Raw genomic sequence first — 24,448 nt, forward strand, 5'->3', positions numbered from 1 at the left:
ACCAGCCTACATTACATCCTCCTTGGCCATGCTGCTTCTGTTTTTCTTTTCCTTGTTTTGCTCTTCCATTAGTTTTAAACACTTAGGCTGAACTATTTAATGCATTCTACTTTAAATTTTAAAATTTTAAATATATTAAGCTTGAAATTAAAAAAAAAATACCAATCGCAACAATTGTAACTCTTGGAAAAAGATCAAGAGGAGAAACTCCAAGACTCGGAGAGATATAAGGTGACCCAGCATTCACCCATCTCTACCAGGACACCTGAAAGACAGCTACTTGCCCAACTGACTGGAAGAGATTCATATTTGTACCCATTACAAGGAAAGGTGACCTAATAGAATGTCTCAGTTATAAATCAATATCACATGCAAGTAAAATGTTGCTGAAGAACATTGAGAAAAAATAGCTGCAGGCATATATTGACAGGGAGCTGAGAGAAATTCAAGATGGATTCAGAAGAGGACAGGTGACATTGCTAATGTCAGATAATATAGGCCAAAAATAGAGAATGCTAGCAAGATATTTCTCTGTGTTGACTATAAGTCTTTCAACTGTTTGGATTATAACAAACTGTCCTCAACCGTGAGAAGAATGAGAATCCAGGACACTTGATTGTGCTCATAAGGAAGTTGTGTTATGACTTGAGAGGCAGTTGTGCAAGGGTGACAAAGGAATATTGAATGGGTTAAAAAGAGTAAAGATGAGTATCAGGGTTATATCCTCTCACCATACTTATTCAGTCTGTATTCTGAGCAAATAATCAGAGAAAATGGTTTATATGAGTAAAAATATGACACTTGAATTGGAGGAAGGCTTATTAACAACCTGAGATATGCAGAAGAAACTCAATTGCTTGCTGAAAGTGAAGAAAATTTGAAGTACTTGCTGATGAATTTCAATAATTTCACCCATCACTATAAACTAGAACTCAATGTTAAGAAGACCAAAATTCTCACAAGTGGACCCCAGGTAACATTGCGATAAATGGAGGAAAGTTTGAAGTTTTCCAGAGTTTTGTCTTGCTGGAATTCACAATGAATGCTCATGGAAGCAGCAGTCAAGAGATTAAAAGATGTGTTGTTGCATAAGGTAAATCTGATACACAAGAACTCCTTAGAGTATGCAAGAGTAAGGATGTTTCATTGAGAACTAAGGTCACCTGACCCAGGCCATGTTTGTTTTTTCCATTGCATCACATGCATGTAAAAGTTTGACACTGAATGAAGAAGCTGAAGAATGGAAGCACTTGAACGGCGGTGCTGGAGAAGAATGTCGAACGTACCGTGGACTGCTGAAAGGACAATGTGATCTCTGTTGGAAGAAGTAAGGCCAGAGTGCTCCTCTAGAAGCAAGAATTCATCTTACATATTTTGGATGCATAGTCAAGAGGGACTAGTCCCTGGAGAAGGGCATGATGTTTCGAATATAGAGGAGTGGTGATAAAAGAGGATGGATTGAAAACACGCCTGCAACAATTAGCTCACGGAGAGGAACGATGTGAGGATGGTGCAGAACTGAACAATATTTTGCTCTTTTATGGATTGGGTGGCTATGTCTTGGAACCCACTCAATACCCCTGACAACAACAGCAAACCCTTTCTCAATGTGGTTAGATCAATTTTCAATTTCACACTGGCATTGGAAGTGCCTGCCCTGGTGGGGTAGTGATTGTGCATCAAGGTGCTAACTGAAAGGTCATCAGCTGAAACCAAAAGAAGTTCCCTAGGAGAAAGATGAGGCTTTCTTTTCCCATAAGGAGTTATAGTTTCACATTTGATCACAGTCTTGTTCTTGTGCGATGTCCCAGGCATGCCTCTGAGAGAACTGATCCAGTCTCCACAGTAGACAGTTAGAGTGGCTGCCTTGCACATCCATGCAATCACAAAGAAGGATTTCAGCTCCTCTGCTTGACTGTGTTGACCAGACTGTTGTCATCTGCCTCGGAATTGCCTGGTGGCTGTGCTTCCACTCCCATTCCACTTCCTGAAGTGGCTTTTTGGGCTCAGAGAGGACGTTCACTTAGAATTTCAGGAGCTGGAGCAAGGAAATCGACTCCATGCTTGGGGATTATGTGGCTGTCCGCTTCACCCAGGAAGAATGGGCTTTGCTAGATTTTTTTCTCAGAGGAAACTCTATAGAGATGTGTTGATGGAAACTTGCAGGAGCCTGGACTCAGAATAATAATAAACAAAGGTTGTCCTTGAAGAATGACTCCTGGCCCTCCATCATAGGAGGACTGCATGGATTCCATGACCTCACAGAGCAGCTCTACCACCAGGGCAACTTGAAGAGAAGCTATATGGCAGAGGGCCGCCATGGAAGCTAAGACTACATAGGAAAGAGGCATAAGGAAGGTCACCAGTATGAGAAACTATGCACTGGATTGCAGATGGTCCTGGGCTGAGAACTCCTCCGATGTAACCCTTCTAAATGTCGTGAGTGTGGAAAAGCCTTCATGGTTCAGACATCTGTGCCTCAAATGAGATTGCAGGTTCGATACCAACCTTATCAACACAAGGCATGTGGAGAAGACTGCAATTGTCCCTCTTATCTGAAACCTCTGTGAGAACTCTTCCTGGAGAGAGACTTTGTCAATGTGAGAGTTCTGGAAAACACTCTAGTGGTTCCTCACCTCTCACTTAGCATCTAATAACCCAGTGTGTAAAGAGGGCTTATGAATGTAAGGGATGTGGGAAAACCTTTAGTCCTTCCTCACACCTCACTAAGGCCAGAACTCAGAGCGGAGTGAGGTCCGATGAATGTGAGGAATGTGGGAAAGCCTGTAGTCGGTGCTCATCCCTCACTACACATGTAAGAGCTCACAGTGGAGAGAGGCTTTATGAATGTTTGGAATGTGGGAAAGCCTTTAATTGTTCCTCACACCTCACTAGACATAAAAGGCATCACTGTGGCGAGAGGATGTACTGATGTAAAAAATGTTGAGATGTCTTCAGATGTCTTTTGTCCTTTGCCACAGATCTTAGTAGGAATACTGGAGAGAAATGTGTATGTAAGTAATGTTGGAAATATTTCATCCTTTTTCTTTTCTCAAACCTGAAAAAATTATGTCCGAGGAACCATGTAAATGTAGTGAATGTTAGAAAATTTTTCTTTCCTACTTTCAATGACACTCATGTCTATAGAAAAGCCTTCTGTATTAACTACTGAAACATGTGATAACTCTACCAGAGAAACATTATGTAAATTTAAAGATCCTGGGAACATCCTGTGGATTGATCCTATGGATGTAAAAGGCGACGTCAGAGAAGGCTTTCAGTCTTCTAATGTTCCTACAGATCTTGCAAACGAGGACATCACCCCTGCTATATCCCCATTTGAATTTCTAGAGTTTTAAATTTTTTTTAAATACACAAAGTTCCTTCTAAGTTCCTTTTGAACTTTAGGATATGAATTTTGATATATATTCTTTTCATTTGGTTCATATATGCAATGATATTCTTCAACAGAAAGGTTCATTGATACATGGTTGTTTTGAGGTGTGTGTGTTTTCATCAACTAAGTCAAATTTCAAACTTTTTTGTTATTTTGAATACGAAACAACATATTCCCATTGTAGAAAAAAATATTTTAACTGCAAAATGTACATAGAGGTAGTTCTAAAGACAAAACAACTTCAACAAAAAGGAGTTTTAGTTTCAGAAACCCACCGATACAGTTCTACCCTACCCTGCAGGGCCCCTGTGAGTTAGAACCAATTCGATGGCAGTGAGCTGATTTTTATTTGGTACTAAACAGGTTTTAACTTCCCAACAGCATACCAAGAAAATAATTAGTAATTAACCAACCAGTGTCAAGAAAAATTTAATAGCAAGATTTAAATATATTGTTATCATTGAAGTATATATAACTAATGCTATTTTATTTCTGCTCACAATTTTCTTGTCAGAATCTTCTTACAAATATACATGCAGTGTAAAGTAAGACACATTCAAATATTTAATAATTGTTATTTGATGATAACAATGAACTAATGTACAACTGACGAGCTTTGAAAGCACGGTGGTCAAAGTGCTATGCTGCTAACCCAAATGGTGTTGTGTGCTAACGAGTCAGTTTCAAGTCAAGTGCCTCTGTGGAAACAGTGCCCCGTGTTGTTCCAGCCTCTTCATGGTCCCTAAGTTTGAGGCCGTTGTTGCAGGCATCTCATCAAGCACCTTCGTCTTTTTGAGGTGACCCTTTTCTTTACAAAGCACGATCTCCTTCTCCGTGAGCTGGGTTCTCCTGAAAACTAGTCCATAGTACGCGAGAGAGATTTGTTTGTTCTTTTGGCAATCCATGGTATTTTCAGTAGTCTTTGCCAAAACCATAATCCAAATGCATCAATTGTTCTTCGGTCTTCCTTAGTCAATGTCCTATTTTCACATGCATATGAGGAAATTTAAAATATCATGGCTTGGGTCAGGGACACTATAGTCCTAAAAGTAACATCCTTGCTGCTTACCCCTTGAAGGAGGTCTTGCACAACACATTGACCCAGTGGGTCATCATTTGATCTCTGTGAGCATTGATTGTGTAATCAAACTAGATGAAATCCTTGACAACGTCACTCTATCCGCCATGTATCATGGTGCTATCTCTTAGTACACTTGTGTGAGTTGTGGCTTGCTTGGAAACACACAGAGGCAATTCTAGCCTGTCCCAGAGAGTCATTATGAGTGGCCATAGAATAGATGGCGTTGAGTTTGGTTTTGATTTTTACTCATTGGTTCAGTGGGAGGACTTTGAAGACGGGTTTTCTTTATATTAAAGTGTAATCCGTCCTGAAAGCTGTAGTCCCTGATCTTCATCAGCAGGTGCTTCTAGTTCTTCTTACTTTCAGTACACAAGGTTGCATCATCTGTATATCACAAGCTTTTCATAAACCTTCCTCTAATTCCTATGACACAGTATGCTTCATAGAATCCAGTGTATTTGAACATTTGCCCAACATACATATTGCATAAATATGGTTAGAGGATACAACCTTACTTTCCTGTTGCACGCCTTTCCCGATTTTCAATCATGCAATATTCCTTCATTCTGTTGAAAGCTGCCCCAAGAGGGGATGATGAGGATTCATACATTTGACAGCTTTGGAGAATCTATGGGGCACTTCTACTCTGTCCCATAGGGTCTCTACTGCTTGTGATCAACACCATGGCACTGGGCTCTTTCGTTTCAATTTAGTTTCCAGCTAATATTATACATTTTGGCAATGTCTACATGTGTAATATCCAGTATCACTTACATCTTGAATGTCTTTGAAATTAAGCTAGGATTCAAAAAATTATAAATTGGAAATCAATATATGGAAATGGAGAAGGCTAACTGCTTTTAGTGCCGTTGTCAGCTGTCCATTCATTGAATCAGTGGATATTTATTTAGTAAGGGATATAATAGTTACATGCAGTTTAACTCATTTCATATTAAATTGATCGACATAAATTCAGTTTCAGGGATCTTTCCTCATCCATAGTAACAATCAAATCAAATTGAGAGAAATATTCTAATTGTACTATAGGAAAACAGGGCTCTCATGTGCTTTATTTTAAGCAAAACTGTATTGTTTAATCCAGAGTTTGAGTTTTCTTTTGAAACAAAGCATTCATTATATGACCTAACATTCTAACATATATATTTATTCATCTAGGAAATGCACACACACAAATATATTAGATGCCTATTGTGAGTGAGATGCTATTTCAACCATTGAGGATACAGCAGAGATTAAAAGAAAGCGGTGCCTTTACGAAGGAACTAACAAATATATATGAATCAAATGAAATGAAGAAATTTAAGGAAAATGATAGGTGGAGACAGGAATTGTTCCAAAATGAACCTGCTATGGAAGATGGTGGTCATGGAAGAATTTTTGATGGGGGCCACTTGATGAAAGATCTGGAAAATTTGAAGAAGACTATTTCCCACATGAAAAAAATAAAGTGCAAAGATACTATATCATGAACTTCCTAGTATGTCCTATGATTATTAATAGTTAACAGACGTTATTGTTAAGGTTACTTTGTCTCAATCGAGTTTGGGAGTAATATAAAAATAGAAAGCTTTATTATTGCCAATGTGATCACAAAAAGAAAATAAAAGAAAGACAAAAACAGTTCCCCTCCTATGGCTGCTAAGTTGCTCTGTGGAGAAAAGTGGGGCTTTTGATCCCCTTAAATCATAAGAATCTCAGATCCCCACAAGGGAAGTTCTACCCTGTTCTACAGTATCTTTATGAGTTGGAATCAATTTGATGGAAGTGAGTCTGTTTGGTGTGTGCGTGTGTGTGTGTGCGTGTGTAAAACGTTGTAGAAGTATTGAACCAAAATTTGAAATGTTTGTAAATTATCAAAAATTAAAATGCAATTACAAGGGTGTTTGTGTTTCTTTAAGACTCTGATATTATAAATTTATTATCATCAATAGATAAAAATATGACCTTAAAATTGGCTGTAGATATTTAACCAAGTGAAGTTGAGTGAGTATTCAGGTGAAAATAATATCTTCATCATTATTTAAAAGTTACTTTCTTATGAAACAAGCAGAAAATAAAAAAGCATTAGAATTTCTTGATAATTGGTACATTTTTAGTTAAGGACGATTCTTAGCTATCCTGACACGGAATCCCTAAGTAATAACTTGTTCTGTGACCCTTAATGGTTCTAATTAGCTTTTATGTAACCATAGTTATGATCGCAAAATCTGCTTCACTTTTCACATACGACCTTCCAACCCAGAGAGTAACTAAAAACATGAATTTCTGAGTATTTTGTATTAGTATAATAAAAAAGTTTTCTCTATGTAAATATTCTATAAATACAACTGTAATGAGATACTGGTCTGATTTTTTTCTTACAGATATGTAATAATATCTCCTCCTTTTTACTTTATTTGCCTATTCTAAAAATAACATTCCCTGCCAGTTAAACATACAGTTTTAAGTAGTTTAGAAGGTTTTATCCTTTGAAAAATCATAATAGCTGTTTTCATCTGCCTAAATGGAGTAAGCATAATTTCAAACAAAATGACTTATATAATTACTGAGCTGTGACAACCATTCATCTGTTTGGTAACAGGACGAAAAGGTAATGCTGTCCTAGTTCTGAAAACTAATTAGCTAATGTAAGCATTGGATAATGACAGCAATGTTCAGATGAGAAGTATCACTGCTGACTCACTGCAATTTATCAAGTATGTATCAGATATTCTTTCTATATAGAAGGCATGGTAATTATTGAAGAGTTAGAGACCCTTCATGGTGATGAGAACCTAGAGAAATTGGCCCTCCCTTAATTCATAAATCTGAAATATCGTTATGGTTATAAGATGTATGATGTTAAGACAAGAAATATTCTTATATTTGATATATGGATGAATTAAAAATACGATTATTTGGCTGAGCTTATCAGTATGTGTAATTTTTGAAATGACGAAGATGTACTAGAAAAACCTCAAACACATTGTGTTCTCTTCTTTACATAATATTTATCATCATGATAAGCATAGAGTGGAAAATGAACTTGGAAACACTTTTGCTGTATGGAATCTAATGATAGTTGAGTAGATATTCCCAAAGGTTGTTCTGCCTACAAATTGAAACGTGACTATACTTCGTGTTATACACTGCCACCTATATTTTAGATACTGAAATTGAGCTCTTGGTAGAAATAATTTTAAAAGTTCCAATTTTTTATAAAGCTCTTCTCTAGTGGATGAATGAGTCATTAGAAGCAAATGGGAACTTTGTTTAAAAAGAGGAATAATAAGATATTGAAGTGTTCCTAGATGTTGCTGGTTTAAGATCTTACGGATTTTAATCAAAGAATCTAAGTTTTACAGTGAAGGGTGCCAGCCAGGAAAGAGGTGTATGGCACACTTAACTCATTTCTCTCCTTTACACACACAAGGATGTTTGTTTCTTCCCATAATTAGTAAGAAAATTAGGACTGAGGAATGAGCCAAGGATCTGAAGTTGTGTTGCCAGGAGGAAAGCCACTGGTCTCAAGTGCCTATTGAGTAATTAAAATGCCCCTAATCGGAAACAGGATTTGCGTAAGCATGAAAACACACCGTGATTTAAGAAAACGAAAACAACAACAAATACACTATGATTACATGCTAAAATAAAAACACTTGGTTATTGTCGTTAGGTTGCTAGGTGCCCCTAAATCAGTCAGTTCTGCCCCAAGGCTACCCTGTGTACAACAGACTGAAACACTGCGTGTTCCTGCACCATCCTCACGGTTGTTGTTATATCCGAGTCCATTGTTGCAGTCATTGTGTCAATTCCGGCTTCATCTTTTTCATTGACTCTCCAATTTACCCGGAATGAAGTCTTTTTCCAGTGAGGGGTCTCTCCTGATACCATGTACAAAATAGATGTGACAAATCTTTTCATCCTGGCTTCTAAGGAGCATTCTGGTTGTTCTTCTTCCAAGTCACATTTGTTTGTTCTTTTGGCAGTCCATGGTATTTTCAATATTCTAAGCAAAAATCACAATCGGAATCTATAAATTCTTATTTGCTCTTCCTCATTCAATATCCACATTTCTTTCACATACATTTCAGCCCACTCATGCCTAAGACATCAATCTTTACGTGTTACACTGCATTTTGTTCATTTCCAATTTTTCTAGATTCAGCCTGCAGTTGGGTACCCCTTTTAATCCATGATGATGATAGTTTCACCAAAAGTACGACAGAGAAGGGATTGAGGCAATAGTAATCCTTGGAATAGAATTCCTAGTCTTACTGTATGTTGCTTAACTCTAAATTGGGTATTAGAGAGAAAGAAGTCTCTGTTTGGTTCAAGTTTTGGAATTTGTTCACATAATTTTTGTCACAGGGTTTAAACAAACCATTAATCAGTATCCTATATTTTTGGCTTCAGAACATTTACCTTTCTGTTGATGTTTTGATATTTTAAGCATACTAAATTCTTCTCCAAAATTTAAATAAAAATAACATTTGTTATGGTTTTCCCAAATACAACCTGTTCTAATCATTCTTTTAGCATGTAATGCTATATGAAAACCATTTCTTAAAATCATTTCCCGCCATGGTTGGTGTTGTTCATTGTTGTCCAACTCATGATAACCTGGTGTCTGACAGAGTCAACTGTCCCAGCCAGACCCTGTCCCAGTTTCATGGCCAATCTTGTATTTGAGTGTATTATTATAGATTTCATTCAATTTGTCTCATGGAGGGTTTCTCTGGTTTCTCTCCTCAGTCCTGGAGACTCTGTTGGGTAAGCGTTGAACTGGTAACTGAAAGTTCAAACCAATTAGATGCTCCATGGGAGTACGCTGGGTCTGCCTGCTTCTGGAAAGACCTCACTGACTGCGATTATTTGAGATTGATTTGAGGGCAGTGGGTTTGGATGTGTGTGTTTTTTTTCTTTCTCCCCCATGATGCCCTTTTTGAGCAATTAGTCTTGTTTGATGATGGGTTCAAATGAAGTGAATGGAAACCTTGCTGTTCTTGCTTCTACAGAACATTCTGGATCTATTTGAAGCCTGATTTCAGAAAATTAAATATAATGTATTTTTAAACAACAAAAGCATTACACTATAAAATTAAAGTGCATCTAAGTATAGCAGAACAAGTTAATCATCATCTGAGAAAGGAGGAGATGAATAAAGTTCAGCCCCCTACCCCACCTTTGAGACGTGAACAGGGAAAGGTGGGATGATAGCCATTGGAAGTGCGACTTTCCCATAATCCACATCCCCAAGTCAAATAGAAAACTAGGGTGTGATGGGAGAAATTTTCTCCTCTAAAATACCATCACATTGGAAGTTAGGATCTATAAGAAGGAGGAAAAGAATGCTGCCCTGCTTATCTCTGAGAATGAGAGGCTGCAGGGCTGAGGAGGGTGGAGGGAAAGCACATCACCTTTAACCTGGCTAGAGCAGTGGGAGGTGGGTAGATAAGCACCTCGATATGCCTGACTTGGTGCCAGGTCAGCAGAAGATGAGGTCAGGATACTGATAAAATCTTTTGAGTCTAAAATGGAAATCAGGACATAAAATATATGGCATGGATTAATAAATAACTGTATATGTACTTTTTCTTACTCAATACATACATTTCCTTTGTGGAACCCTAAAATATCTATTTAAATTGGATGTGTATTTACTAATTGTTTAATTTGTATTTTTTGAAAGTGAAATGTATATGCCACACATAAGAACAAGAAAAATTATATATGTGTATCTTTTTCCTTTGGGGGAAAATAGACTATATCTTAATCTTAATTTACACTTGAGGGTGCTGCATGTTAGCACTACGGATGGCAGTTAGATTTTGGTATGTGGAAGCTTTATCATCTCACTTTAATCTTAGAAATGTACAATAAAGTCTAGTGATGGGCTGATGATTTAGAGCAGAGTCAACCACATGTCCTTGACCACTTCTTTCCTTTTTTCTGAGGGCCTCCACTTCACAAACTTGTAGAAGAAAAAGGAAACAAATCCCCTGGCCTGACAGTCCCCTCACCCAACTTTGCTCAAGGTGTGGATAAATGACACAAACGTGTCCTCTGCATTTTCCAAGCCAGAAATGGTAGTAGGTAAAGAGCACAATAGAATAATTCTACAATATATAATCATTCAGTTAGGTAAAGTTTTCAGAGTACTTGAAGAGTACTTTATTTCAAAAGTTGTAGTAAAAAATTGATTAATTAATCAGAATAGACTACAGGAAGCAAAACTTATTCTTAGAGATAAACGTTTTCTTTGTGTACTTCCCTAGGTCCAGTTAGTTGCCTTTCCCTTAAAATTTACTCACTCACTGCCATTGAGTTAATTCTGGTTCATAGGAACCCTACAGGGAAGGGTGGACCTGCCCTTGTGAGTTTCTAAGATGCAACCTTGACAGAGCAAAAAGCCTCCTTGTTTTCCTATAGAACCGCTGACTTTGAACTGCTGAGCTCGTCATTAGCAAACCAACATGTAACCCATTACAATTATTTTATAAATTATTTTTTGTTTGAATTCTTATAAATTTTTCTTTATTAAAGTATTCCAAATTATTTACTACTTGTTTCACTATTTCTATAATGTTTGTTGTTATTAGGTGTCATCGATCCTGCTATAAGAGCCACTTTGTATCCAACAGAAAGAAGCACTCCCTAATCTTGTACCACCTCACCACTATTGTTAAGCTGACCCTACAGTTGCAGTCACTCTGTCAATCCCTCTTGATGACGGTCTTCCCCTTTGTCATAGACGTCTATGCTAGCAAGCATGGCACCTTTCCCTAAGGACTGGTAACTCCTCAAAACATGTCCAAATATGTGGGATGAAGTGCCAAATCCTTGACTCTAGGGAGAATTCATGACTGTACTTCTTCTGAGGGAGATTTGCTTGTTCTTCTGGCAGTCACCATAATTCAAAGGCATCGATTCTTCCCGTGTCTTTCTTACTAACTGTCTAGCTTTTACATGCATATGAAGCAACTGAAAATATCCTTGACAGCTTTGGCCAATTACGCTAAGTACTCAAAGAGACATCTGAACTATTTTACAGTTTAATATACCTTAGAGCTGATCTATGTTATACATACTTCGATTTCCTGACTACTGCTTCCACAGGTATTGTGTTAGTCTGGGTAGACTAGAGAAACAAAAACTCACATGTGAATAAGAAAGAGGTTTATAAATAAGAGCAGTTAAGTATTGAGGAAACATCCCAGCAAAGTCAAGATCAAGTCCATAAGTCTGATATTAGCCCAAATATCAGATAACAATCTATAAGGTCTTCTTCAGACTCACGAAAAACATGCAATGACACCAAATGCAGGAAGATCACGGGCCAGTGGGTGTGAGGTCTTTTGGGTCCAGTTGTGTGTTGTAAGCATCTCAACCCTGGCAGGGGTCTCCACACATCAGGGTAGGTTCGTGTGGCTTCTCCAGTTCTCAGGACATAGCTCCATGTGTCCTGTCAGTAGAGTATTGCCTCAGGGAATGAGCAGAGAAGAAAGTGTCTCCAGCTTCCAAGGAAGAAATACAGGATTTCCCAGAATTCTCAGGAGAAGGCCATGCCCATACAGAGGCTTATGACCTGATTGACAGACTAGACCACCCCTTCACTTATAATCCTCTCAAATTGATGCCAGATTATGTAACAACCACAAGCATTAATTGTGAATTTCAGTAAAATGAAATAGTTTCTACCTTTCACCTTTTCTTTATCATGATGTTCTCTATTGGCTCAGCAGTGAAGATTTTTGTTTTATATAAATCGAATTGTAATCCATACTGTAAACTGTAGACATGAATCTTCATCAGTAACTGCTTTATCTTCTTTATATTCAACAAGCAAGGCTGCGTTGTTGGTATATGATAGATTATTAATGAACCTTCCTCCATCCCTGATGCTCCATTCTTCATGTTTTCCAGCTTCTGTGATTATTTCACAGCATACAGATTGATTAATTATGATTAAAGGATACAATGCTGACACACACTTTCCTGATCTTAATCCATTCAGTATTTGTCTTACTTGATGTATAGGTTCCCCATGAACAGAAATAAATGCTCTGAAATTCAAATTATTTTCAATGTTATTTGCATTTTTTATGATACACACAATCCAATGGCTTTACATAGTCATTAAAACACATAAATATATTTCTGATAATCTCTGCTTTTGGCAAAAATCTGTCTCAAGTTATTAAATAGCTTCCTTATTTCATACCCTATCCTGAAAACAGATTGAACTCTGGCTGTTTCCTGTTGACATCCTGCTGAAACCAGTTTTGAATTAATTTCAATATAATTTTATTTGCATATTATATCAATAATTATTTAGTAATGTCTACATGTGATGGTTCACTTTTGTTTGGAATGGGAATAAATATAGACCTCCTCTAGTTAGTCTCTATTCCAAATGTCTTGGCATAGATTCGTGATTGCTTTCAGAGCTATACCATTTAAAAAATAAACTTAAAAAAAAACATTTTAATGGAATTCTGTCCTTTCCTGGAGTTTGGATTTTTTTCCTAATGCCGTCAGTCAGTTTAGACTTCTTCCTGTTATGCCATTGATCATATGTTAGTTCGAGAAATGGTTGGAGGCTGACCACTTCTCTGGGCTGATTACTCTGTGTTCCTTCCACCTTCTTCTGGGGCCTCTTGCATCATTGAATACTTCGCCCTTCAATATTTCACCTCAAGTGTGTGGACTTGTTTCTTCAGTCATTTTAGATTGAAATATGCTGCGTGTGTTTTTTCTATTACCTTTGCTACAGGTTTTTGCTCTTTTCACTATTATTTGTTACTTTGTCTTTCCGAGCTGTCCTTTGCAGTTTTCAATTCAGCTGTTTTCCGTCATCATTACTTCTACTCCCTTCAGCTGCACGCCTTGGAGTCCCTTTGGCAGCCGCTTTGGTACCCCCCCGTCCTTTCCCGTGTCTTCCTGCTCTCTTCATGATCACATGTTTCGATGTCGTCGCACAGCTGGTTGGCTCTTTGGTCGTTAGCGTTCGATGTGGAAAATCTGATATTGGGATGGTGTCCAACGTCCACATACTCAACAAGGTGTTTTTAGAGCGCTTGTGGCTTGTTTTATTTACTTCAGCTTCAACCTGATTTTTCACAAGAGCAATCGATTTTCTGTCCTTTAATTGGTGCCTGGTCTTGTGTTGGCTGATAGATCAGTATTTTCTATCATCTTTTCCCATAGATATAGTCAGTTTGATTTCTGTGTCTTCCATCGGACCAAGTTCAGACATATAGTAACTATGTTGCTAAAAAAAGGTATTTGCGAAGAAGAAGCCTTGGAATTTCATAAATTGCATCCTGTGATCACCATTTTTTAATCACTAAGGCCATATTTGCCAGCTAGGGACTCTTCTTCTTTAGTTCCAATTTTCACATCTTAATAACTAGTAATTATCAATGTATCGTTTATAAATTTCAGACTGAAGGAGTTGATAGAAGTGTTCGATATCTTCATCCCTAGTTTAAACGATTGGTGCATAAATTTGAATAATATTTGAATTAACTAATCTTCCCCGTAGGTGCACACGTATTATCCTATCAGATATGCTCACCTAGCACTTTACTCCAAGACAGACACTGAAATGCTTTTTGGGGGCAATTTCCAGAGGATTGTTTAAATAGCTCATAATTGAATTATATTTTCACTCCACTAATTTCTTATAATTTATTTTCAAATGATGACATTGCAGTGTTTTTCTTGACTAGGTCACATATTAGTTTAAGATCATTTATTATCAAAATTATATCTAGGAATAATATTAACTAACTGACAACATCATAAATAAAGTTAATGTCAAGAAATTCAACCTCACTATTTCTGAAAGGTGAAGAGTTTTACATTTTCAGGAGCACACGTAAAACATTTCATGTGATATTATCATGCAATATATATTCATACATATGTGTACTGTTCATACATACAGATGTATACTCTGATAGTGATACTTTATGGCAACTTGAATTTGTATGAAAGTGTACTGTTCATATATAAATATATATAGATGTACACTGTGATAGTGATACTTTATGTCAACTTGAATTTGTATGAAAGTGTGGTGGTGGAGTCCAACCTGTTATTCAGGTCACAACTTGATGATGCCCCCTTGCAGGGATATGCCCTTTTTTATGAGAACAACAGTGAGAACTTCTCCTTCCTCTCTGCCCCATTCACTCTCCCTGCTTGCTTGGGCTCTGTGCCTGCCATTAGGGGTGACCCCATGTGGGATGCTAACCCGAGGACCCAACCTGGGAGCTGTCATGTTTCTACTGACTTTGGATCCATATGACTCTGCACCCATCAGCCTGTCATCTCCCTGCTTCCCACTTCACCTTTCTGCATCATCACCCTACAGCCGTGTGACTCCGATGAGGGCCCCATCTAACCGCAGACTTGCAGAATTGAAATGAACGAGGCTGGAATGCCTTCTTGATATACATTTATTTATTATATGAGTTCATATCTTATATATGAGTCTCCCTGCTTTTGTTTCCCTAGACAACCCCGGCTAATTCAGATACTAAGGGATAATGTGCATGGGTGTGTGAGAGAGGTCCAATGATTAGATTTATTAGTATTTAATTTGGAATGTAAAATCAACTAGTGAAAAATTTGGTCTCATAATAAATTTCAAGAAGATATTTGGAAGTCATACCCTATGAAAGCATATGTGGGTTTTAGATCCGGCACTACGCATTATGCTTTATACTTGTATCTCATCGCATGCCCAGAAGATGCCTAGGCCTGATGTACAAGAAGATCTAGGCCATACCTCACAGTGCACACCTTACCTCGGCAGATGGGCCGGTGGTCACTCCAAGCAGCAAGTGTCTCTGTGACCCTCTGGCAGGTGATGCTCTTGGAGCCCTGCAGCACGTAACTGTCCTCACAGGAGAACTGCACATTTGCACCAACCCTGAGCAATGAGAAGACAAAACAACCCAAATTATTCAAGAAATAATTCTTTTTGAAACAACCAACTTGCTGTTTCTGTGACATTCCATCACAGCAACATGAAAAGCAAATAATCTATTTAGGGATAAAAAAACCACACAAAGCAAAATAAAAACCAAATCTGTCTGTCAAATCTATTTCCACTCATCCTGACCTTACATGTTGTAGAGTGGAATTGGGTTGTGGAAGCTCATAGCTAGAGTTTCTTCTGAGGTTTCTCTGGAGAGGTTTGAACTACCAACATTTAGGTTAGTAGGCAAGTTCAGAGGGAACAGTGGTGGCATAGTTGTTATGGCCAGGTCAGCTGTTCAAAACCACCAACTGCTCTGGGGGACAAAGCTGATACTTTCTACTTCCATAAAGAGTTACATCTTGGAAACCTGCTGAGGCAGTTCTACTTTTGTTCTAGAGCTGTGGTTCTCAACCTCTGGGTCGTTCAACCCCAAAATGGGACACTTTGGGGGTTGAATGACCCTTTTGCTAGAGTCGCCTAAGACCATCGGAAAACACATATTTCTGATGGTCTTAGGAACCAAGATACCGCTCCTCTATCCGTCTCCAGGCAGGTCCACCCATATGCAGATACACCCACATAGGAACACCTGGTGTTGTTTTTGTGATTAATAACTATATATTCATTATTTTCAATTAGTAACAATGAAAATACATCCTGCACAGCAGATATTTACAAGATGATTCATAACAGTAGCAAAATGACAGTTACTAAGTAGCAAGAAAATAATTTTGTGGTTGGGGGGTCACCATAGCAGGAGGAGCTATGTGAATGGGTGGCAGCATCAGGAAGGTTGTGAACCACACTTTAGAGAGTCAGAATCACCTGGATGGCAGTGAGTTTGGTTTTGGAATTTGTAAAGTTCAAATCTTTTGTACAATCCCGGGACCTTAAGACATTTTTTTGTTCTTGCTGGACGCCAGCAAATTGACTGTCAATTAATAGCAAACTCCTGGGGGAGATGAGAGCGACCCCACAGGTGTTTAGGCTCTAATCTTTATGGGAACAGGTTACCACGCCTCCCTTGAGCATTTTCAACGACTAGCTTTTTGGTTAGCTGTCTGGTGCTTAATCATTGCTCTACCAGGACATTTTACATCATAAACCAATAAATCACACCCATTGCCATTGCATCAATTCTAATTCACAGTGACCCTATAGATCATAATAAAACTACCACCTTAGATTTTCAAGGCTATATATCTCGATGCAAACAGGCATGATGCTCCCACAAAGCAGGTGATGAGTTAGAACTGACAAGCTCCCAGTTAGCAGCCAACTTCTTAACCATTGTTCAATTTGGGCTCCTTAATACATACATTAAAAACAAAAACCAACTCATAGCACTTATAGGGAAAAATGGAACTTATTTTAAATGTCTGAAGACTGTTAAATCTTGGGAGCAGAGAGTCTTATCTTCATTCCGTGGAATGATGTGATATTGGCAGTTTGATCTGATGACTCTGCAGTTAGTTATCAGCCCAACACGTTTCCCACAGCACTACCAGGGCTCATTTTAGACATGCATACAGTCTTTACATTGAAAAATGATGGGTAGCCAGAAAAACTGGTTCAAATATCTCTGGAACTTTCATAGCTAAATAAATATATCAACATTAATTACATCTATAATAGATCTTGTAAAAAATGTGGCACCAGCTAATCCTTTTGTTAGGAGAATATGTATGGGAGTGCATTTTGTACCCTGAATATGAAACAAAAGTTTTTATGTAATTTTGTGAATGTGAATTTTAACTTTCAAAGATCTGAAAAAACCTCAGATTAAGAATATGTCTCACTAGCCAATCCTATAACAGTTTGGTTATATTTTTAAAAAAGGCCAGTGGCACTGTGGTTCAGAAATACATTTTACAAGAGAAAAAATATTGTTTATTTTAATGAAAGTAATCCTCATAGCCCACAGTTAGATGGAAAAAAATTCTTTAGCTCAACACATACGTCTGAAAACATGAAGTTTTAAAGCTGTAAGCATCAACAAAATACCATTGTGAACAACAATTGACAGGTGTATAAGAAGATGTGAGAGGCATAAATCAGGTTTGAGCACTCTATTATTTCCTCTGAGCCTGATGCCAGGCAATAAGTTGAGTGTAGTATTATTTTACTATCTGACAAGCTTATTGTTACAAGAGGCAATGTTACTCGTGATTTCTATTTGACAAGCCCCAGGGGTCGATATTGAGGAAATAGTCATGAAAGTAAAAGTCTTCGCTAGGGAAAATATGCATAGCCATCCATATGTATAGACACAGTTAAGAGTAGATAAAATATAGAACACAAGGTAGCAGAATAGCTTTACACCTAATTGGGAAAAAATACTTTGTCAGCAATTTTAACTGATTTTCAAAAATGTAACATTACATCAGCATTTCCCTCCCACTCTCTCCGGGGATGTCATAGATATTTTGCAAAATTCATCAAATAAGAATCAAGTCATTTTGCAAAATTCTAAGTTAGACAAAAATTAAGCATATTTTGTTACAAAAGGACTTATACACTAATTACAATCTAATATACAAAAAGTATATACCACTTCAAGAGAATTTAATAGAATTTTCTAAATGCATTTGTCAATGGACCTCCCTTTTCATCAAGTATCATAGGCAAATACGAGACTGATGGAATACATTTCGAGATTCACTGCAAAATAGGTACACAATAATCAATATGTTTGAATAGACAAAAATGTAAAGGCAGAGTTTCTATTTTCATCATCACCTTTCAAAGAACTGGAAAGGTAATTTAGCACAGCTAAACTCGCCCAAAAGGAGCTCTGGAGGCACACTGGGCAAGCACACAACTAACAACCTACAGTACAGTGGTTTGCATCCACCGCTCATTTGGGTGAGGAAAACGTGTACCTCTAGAAAGATGGCATCATAGTTAGATGAATTTATGTCACCTAAGCACTACTACCTAAGAGTGGAGTAAAACTCATCAATCAGGTCACAGGCTGATGCTGTCCTTGGAGATGTGGCCTTCTTATCAGGAGCATCTGGGAGCCTCCTTTCTCCCCCACCTCACTTTGCAACCTGCTTGAACTGGGCTACTAATCCCGAGACATGCTGGGGTCCGGTCATGCTCAGATTAACCTCCGATTCACACAGTGCTGAACCCACTGGTCTATGATCTTCCTGCATCATTCATGTGGCTACGGAATCTGAAGGGAGACTTGTGTTGGACTTAAGGACTTGAGTTGGACTGGATGGTACACCTTCTTGAGATAAGGTTACTCTGGATCTTAAACTCTTTCTTATACATATGAGTGCCAACTCAGACTAACACAGATGACAGTCTGGGAAACCTGAGGGCAGTTCTACTTTGTCTTATAATGTCACTGGGTCAGAATCATTTTTTTATAAAAAATCATTTTATTGGGGGCTTATACAACTCTTATCACAATCCATACATACATCAATTGTGTAAAGCATATTTGTATATTCTTTGCCATCATCATTCTCAAAATATTTGCTCTCCACTTAAACTCTTGGTATCAGCTCCTCATTTCCCCCCTCCCTCTCTGCTCTTCCCTCCCTCATGAACCCTTGATAATTTATAAATTAGTATTTTGTCATATCATACACTGTCCAAGATCTCCCTTCATCCACTTTTAGGATGTCCATCCCCCAGGGAGGAGGTTATATGTAGATTCTTGTAATCGGTTTCCCCTTTCTATACCACCCATCCTCTACCCTCCAAGTATCACCACTCTCAGCACTGGTCTGGAAAGGATCATCCGTCCTGGATTCTCTGTTTTTCCAGTTCCTATCTGTACCTGTGTACATCCTCTGGTCTAGCCAGGCTTGTAAGGTAGAATTGGGATCACCATAGTGGGGTAGGGAGGAAGCATTTAAGCTCCTCTCCTCCCCGCGACCCTTCCATAAGGTGGTGTCCCATTACCTACAGATGGGCTTTGGGTCACCACTCTGCACTCTCCCTCATTTACAATAATATGATTTTTTTGTTGGTTAGTGTAGTGGCTATTCATCACGGGATGATAACCACAAGGGAAATGGTTCAAGACTGCCAGCTGCTCCATGAGAGAAAGATGAGACATTTTACTCCCGAGAATCATTTTCTTTAATCCTACACTAATTTCTGGGAATTGCTATTATAGATTGGACTATGTATCATCAAAATATGTATTAGAATTCCAATCCCTATAGTGGTGGATTTATACCATGAGTCAGAATCCAATAGAAAGTAATCACTTTAGTTTGTTTTGAGTTTATACCTATAGATAAAATAGATTGTAATTATCTTACATCTACTGTGTTATTAGGTATCTTGTAATTGTTTCCCACACATAGCAAATCTATGTTGAACAAGAGGAAATACTGATCGTTGATTGGAATTCAAGTAAAATAAAATCCTTGACAATTTCAATCTTTTCTCTCCTCTTATCATGGTGTTGCTTATTGGTCCATTTGAGATCATTCTCCCCCTGTTGAGGTACAGACTGTACCAGAGGCTGTAGCCTTTAATTTAAATACTTCAATTCCTCTTCATTTCCAGCAAGCAATTTGCTATCTGCATAGCACTGTTGGTTAAAACGTGCTGATGCCCGGTACAGAGAAGTTTCTTTATATCATTAGTAAATGAGTCAGATCTTCTCTTTCAGCAGGGACAGTTTTCCCACCTGCATATCATGTGTTGCTAATGATTCTTCCTCTAATCCTAATGTCCCCAACTTCTTCATCTAGTCCATCTTCTCAGATTATTTCCTTGGTATTTAGATTGCAAAAGTATTGTGAAAAACTAAAATCTTGATGCATACCTTTCCTGGTTTTTACACCATATAGTATCATCCCCTTGTTCTGTTTGAAAAATGCCTCTAGTTGTAGGCTGGTAAAAATTGTGTAGATTTTAGTAATTAGTCTTACCTCTGTTATGTCATTTCATTACTAAATATATTTTCCTTGTCTGTGGGAAGTCACGCTCTTGAACCTGTATTATATGCTTTTCTGTTTTTCAGAATATGAAAGCCAGGATGGATGAACCTTTGGGACAGCAATTAGAATAAAGGTTCTGGAGGAGGGGGTACAGTGGCAGAGGTGGGGTAAAAGGGTGATGATATCAAGGAATCCATGTAGGGAAAGAATGTTTGGAAGCTGATTGTGATAACAATTGTACAATTCTACTGGATGTAGTTGAAATAGGGAATGATATGATATATGTATTAATTTCCAACTGATAATTTTCAAAAGTTTTGAAGATGGCATAGGGCTAGATATTGTGTCTGTCTGTTGTACATAACAGGGTCACGATCACTCGGAGCTGTCTCGATTGCGCCTACTAAGAACAAGCGGAGTCTTTGTGCTGATTGGACAAGAATCGCTCCTTTGATTGAAACTCTTTCTTTTGAAGACATCCTAAAGATGTTCAAGTGTATTACTGAGAAAATGTGTCTGAAGCTAATCACTAATAGTAGACAAAGGTTTAAAAAGCTTTGCTTTCAATAAATACATGCATGTATAAACTAAAAAAAGCCTCTGTGTCTATGTATAGATTCTTTAGGAGCATAATTATGTTTCTAGAGTTCTCATTCTTCACAATGCCCTCCACAATTTGATATGATTCACACTGTTGAATTTTTTTGCATAGTCAATGAAATACAAAGAAACGTATAGCATATAATTTATGCTTTCAGATCCATTTGACCTCAACAATAATATCCTTTGTTCCACATTCTTCACTGAATTTGATCTGGATTTCCAGCAGTTCTCTGCTGATATACTGTTACATTAAAAATGTTATTTTCAGTATAATTTCACTTACATGTAAATTAATGAAATTCTTTAATAATCTTCTCTTTAAAGTAACATCTCTCTATGGAATAGGCATAAATGATGGGTCTCTTCTAATTAATTGACTAGGTCAAAACTAACCAAACTCACTGCCATTGAGTTGATTCCAATGCATAGGAACTGTCTTGGGAATATCTAGGTTTAGATGTCTAAACACTTGCAGCATTGTACCATTTGTTGAAACACCTCACTTTGCAATCATCAAGTCTCATGGTTTTTAGTCAATGCCTCCAGTTCATCCTGGAAATCCTCACTGAGTGCAATTGCTTTGCATGTTATGCTGCCTCTTGAAATTGCTGGATTTCAACTTCTTTTTGAAAGTTTTGCGCAGTAGCTGTGTATTCCTTTCGTCTTCTTTAGATGTTCCTCTCACCGTCCAGCCAAGGCTTCGTTTAGCCCATCGAAGCCTTGGCACTTCAGTTTGAGGCTTGACTTTTTCTTCAGTTCCTTCAACTTGGTTTTCTAAATCGAGGTGTTTTAAATCTGTCATTTTGGGCGAAGTAAATCATATAACTGCCTGACTCAAAATGGCAAATATAAGTTCATTTCAACTCACTGATGCCCAGAACACAGAATATCTATTTTCAAGCATATCCTTTATTTTAGACATCCAGTTTTCCTAGTGTCTTATTTCATACACCCCACGTTCAAAATGTTAATGGATAGCTGTAGCTTTTCTTCACTCGGGTTAGGAGCAATTCTACTTTGCTGAAGCAGCTCTTCTTCAGTCTCATTTTGAATAGCTCCCAACATAAAGGGTTGATCTTTCGATAGTATGTCAATTTTCTTTGCTATTCATGAATTTTTACTAGCAATTTTTTCAAGAAGTACATCACCAGATGTTCTGGGTGTTCTTATTGATTTTGGGTGCAGTCCAGTCAGTTCCAACTCATGCAACCCTACATACAACAGAATGACACACTAATTGGTCCTGTGTCACCGTCACCATGGTTTTGATGGTTCAGCCCCTTTTGTCGACATGTGTCATTCCATCTTGTCAAAGGGATTCCTCTTTGCCCCTGTACTTCACAAAGCACTCTGCCCTCTTCCAGGAACTGGTATCCCCTGGTAACACGTCTAATGTACATGAGATGAAATTTCATCATTCTTGCATCTAAGCAACATTTTGGTTGTACTTCTCTGAAGGAAGTTTTCAGATTTTGTTTTTGTTTTTTGGCAGGTCATTGCACTTGCAATATTATTTGCCAGGACCATAATTCAAATACATAGATTCTTCTTTGGTCTTTCTTATTCAAAGTCCAAATTTGTGCAGCAGATTTACCCAAGGAAATGCAACATTTGATCTCTTGACTGCGGTTTCCATAAACACTGGCTCTGGATCCAAGAAAGACAAAATTATTGACAACTTCAGCCTGTTGTTGTTGTTGCTTACCATAATGTTATGTGTTGGTCTAGTTGTGAGGATTTTGAATTTCTTTACATTAAGTTCTATTCATACTGTAGGCTGCAATTCTTGATCTTCAGCAAGTGCTTCAAGTCCTACTCAGTTTTTGCCAAGTAACTTGTCTCATCAGCATACTGCAGGTTGTTAATACGTTTTGTTCCAATCCTGAGCCTACATTCTTCTCTTCAATTCTCTGATGATTTGGTCAGCATACAGGTTGCATAAGTATGGTGAGAGAATACAACTCTAACACACAGCTTTCTAGATTTTTCAAGATCTGACCATGTCCAGGTATGACACTTAAGGTTTTCAATAGCCAAGCCCTCCAGAGAGGATAATCAATTCCTTCCCCATTGTCTGTTCATAGTCTGGAAGCTCCACTGAAACCTACTCACTTTACATGGCCCCATTGGTATTGGAAATGGCAGTGGCATTCTTCCAACATCATCGCAACACAAAACCCAGCACGTTATGACAAAGTGACAGACCCAACTCTTCCTACTCTCTTTTATTCTCGAAGCTCCACCGAAACCTGGACATCCTGGGTGACACTGTAGTATTTAAGACTAGTGGCATAGCTTCCAGCCTCACAGTGACCATCAAGCCTCCCAAATTCAACAAACTGATGGACCAGTGGGCAGCATCTAAAGCAATGCAATTCTGTCACATGTATTAAATCAAGTGATGAAATTCACTTAATCAGTTGAGGGCATTAATGGGTGAATCTCAAATCTAATCACTTCTGAATCATATAAATCATATAAACACACACACACACATCCACGCACACATAGGAAAACAGATGCCACAGGAGGAGCACTAAGAAAACAAGAAATATCCATGTATATTGATAAGAACAACATTGATAAAGCAAAGACCATGATCTGGACTTTTACCTTTAAGAACTGTAAGGGATAAAAGAAGCCTGTTTTAAAGCCTCCCCTTGGAACATAGCAGCTCCAGGTAACTAATGCAACTGGATACTGTTCAAACCTTTGGAGTCACATTGAATAAGTTAAGAATACCAGAGTGTGGGCTATAAAGCAACAGCCTGATTTGTTTCAGACCACACACACGGTATGTTCTGTTTTCCCTTCTTTTTTACTGAAGTGCCCTGTTCCACAAGGTTTCCATTGCCAGTACATTTTACATTTTGGGGGGATAACAATGTCCATGACTGAATAAAATCAGTGTAGTGCACTTTCAAAATAACCTTACATGAAGGAAATAAATCAGCATAGTGCGCTTACAAAAATACTTTGGGGTGGATGGGATGTCATAGTTGGCAAAAACAAATGTATAAAATAAGAACACGTTGCTTACAAATAATGTATAACCTCTTCCATGTGCAACCGTCAACTCTTTGCAGCTTCCTGCACTTGTGGTTATGCACTGGTCACCACCAGCAGCAATATGGGAGAATGACAATGTTTTCCACTCCTGCAAAGAGTTATCATTTTGGACACTCACAAGATCAGTTCTACTCTGTCCAACAGGGCTGTCATGAGTTGGTATCAACTCAATGGCTGTGAGTTCTCATTGGTTTCCATATTTACACAATGCTTTCAATATATTTTATTGAACATTCACTACATGCCATTTTTATATAGGTACCAAACAGAAGTTAATAGGATGACACTGCCAACCATACAATACAAAGAGAAAGATGGGCAAATTTCACCTTTCATTAACCATGATAATGATTGCCTTCACTCTGATGTCTATCTGGCAATGGATGCAGGCT

At 37.9% G+C, this 24,448-nt stretch overlaps 1 protein-coding gene across 1 annotated transcript in view; it reads right to left on the reverse strand.

The window, feature by feature from the left end:
* The window catches only part of CSMD1 (CUB and Sushi multiple domains 1), a 1,770,408-nt gene that overhangs the window by 608,787 nt on the left and 1,137,173 nt on the right, over positions 1–24,448 (reverse strand). The window contains exon 9 of the mRNA XM_075557189.1: positions 15,296–15,420. Within this exon, the coding sequence (XP_075413304.1) occupies positions 15,296–15,420 (125 nt within the window). The remainder of the gene's footprint in view (positions 1–15,295; positions 15,421–24,448) is intronic.

This window comes from Tenrec ecaudatus, chromosome 8 (assembly GCF_050624435.1).
Source record: "Tenrec ecaudatus isolate mTenEca1 chromosome 8, mTenEca1.hap1, whole genome shotgun sequence".
In the NCBI taxonomy this organism is placed as follows: Eukaryota; Metazoa; Chordata; class Mammalia; order Afrosoricida; family Tenrecidae; genus Tenrec; species Tenrec ecaudatus.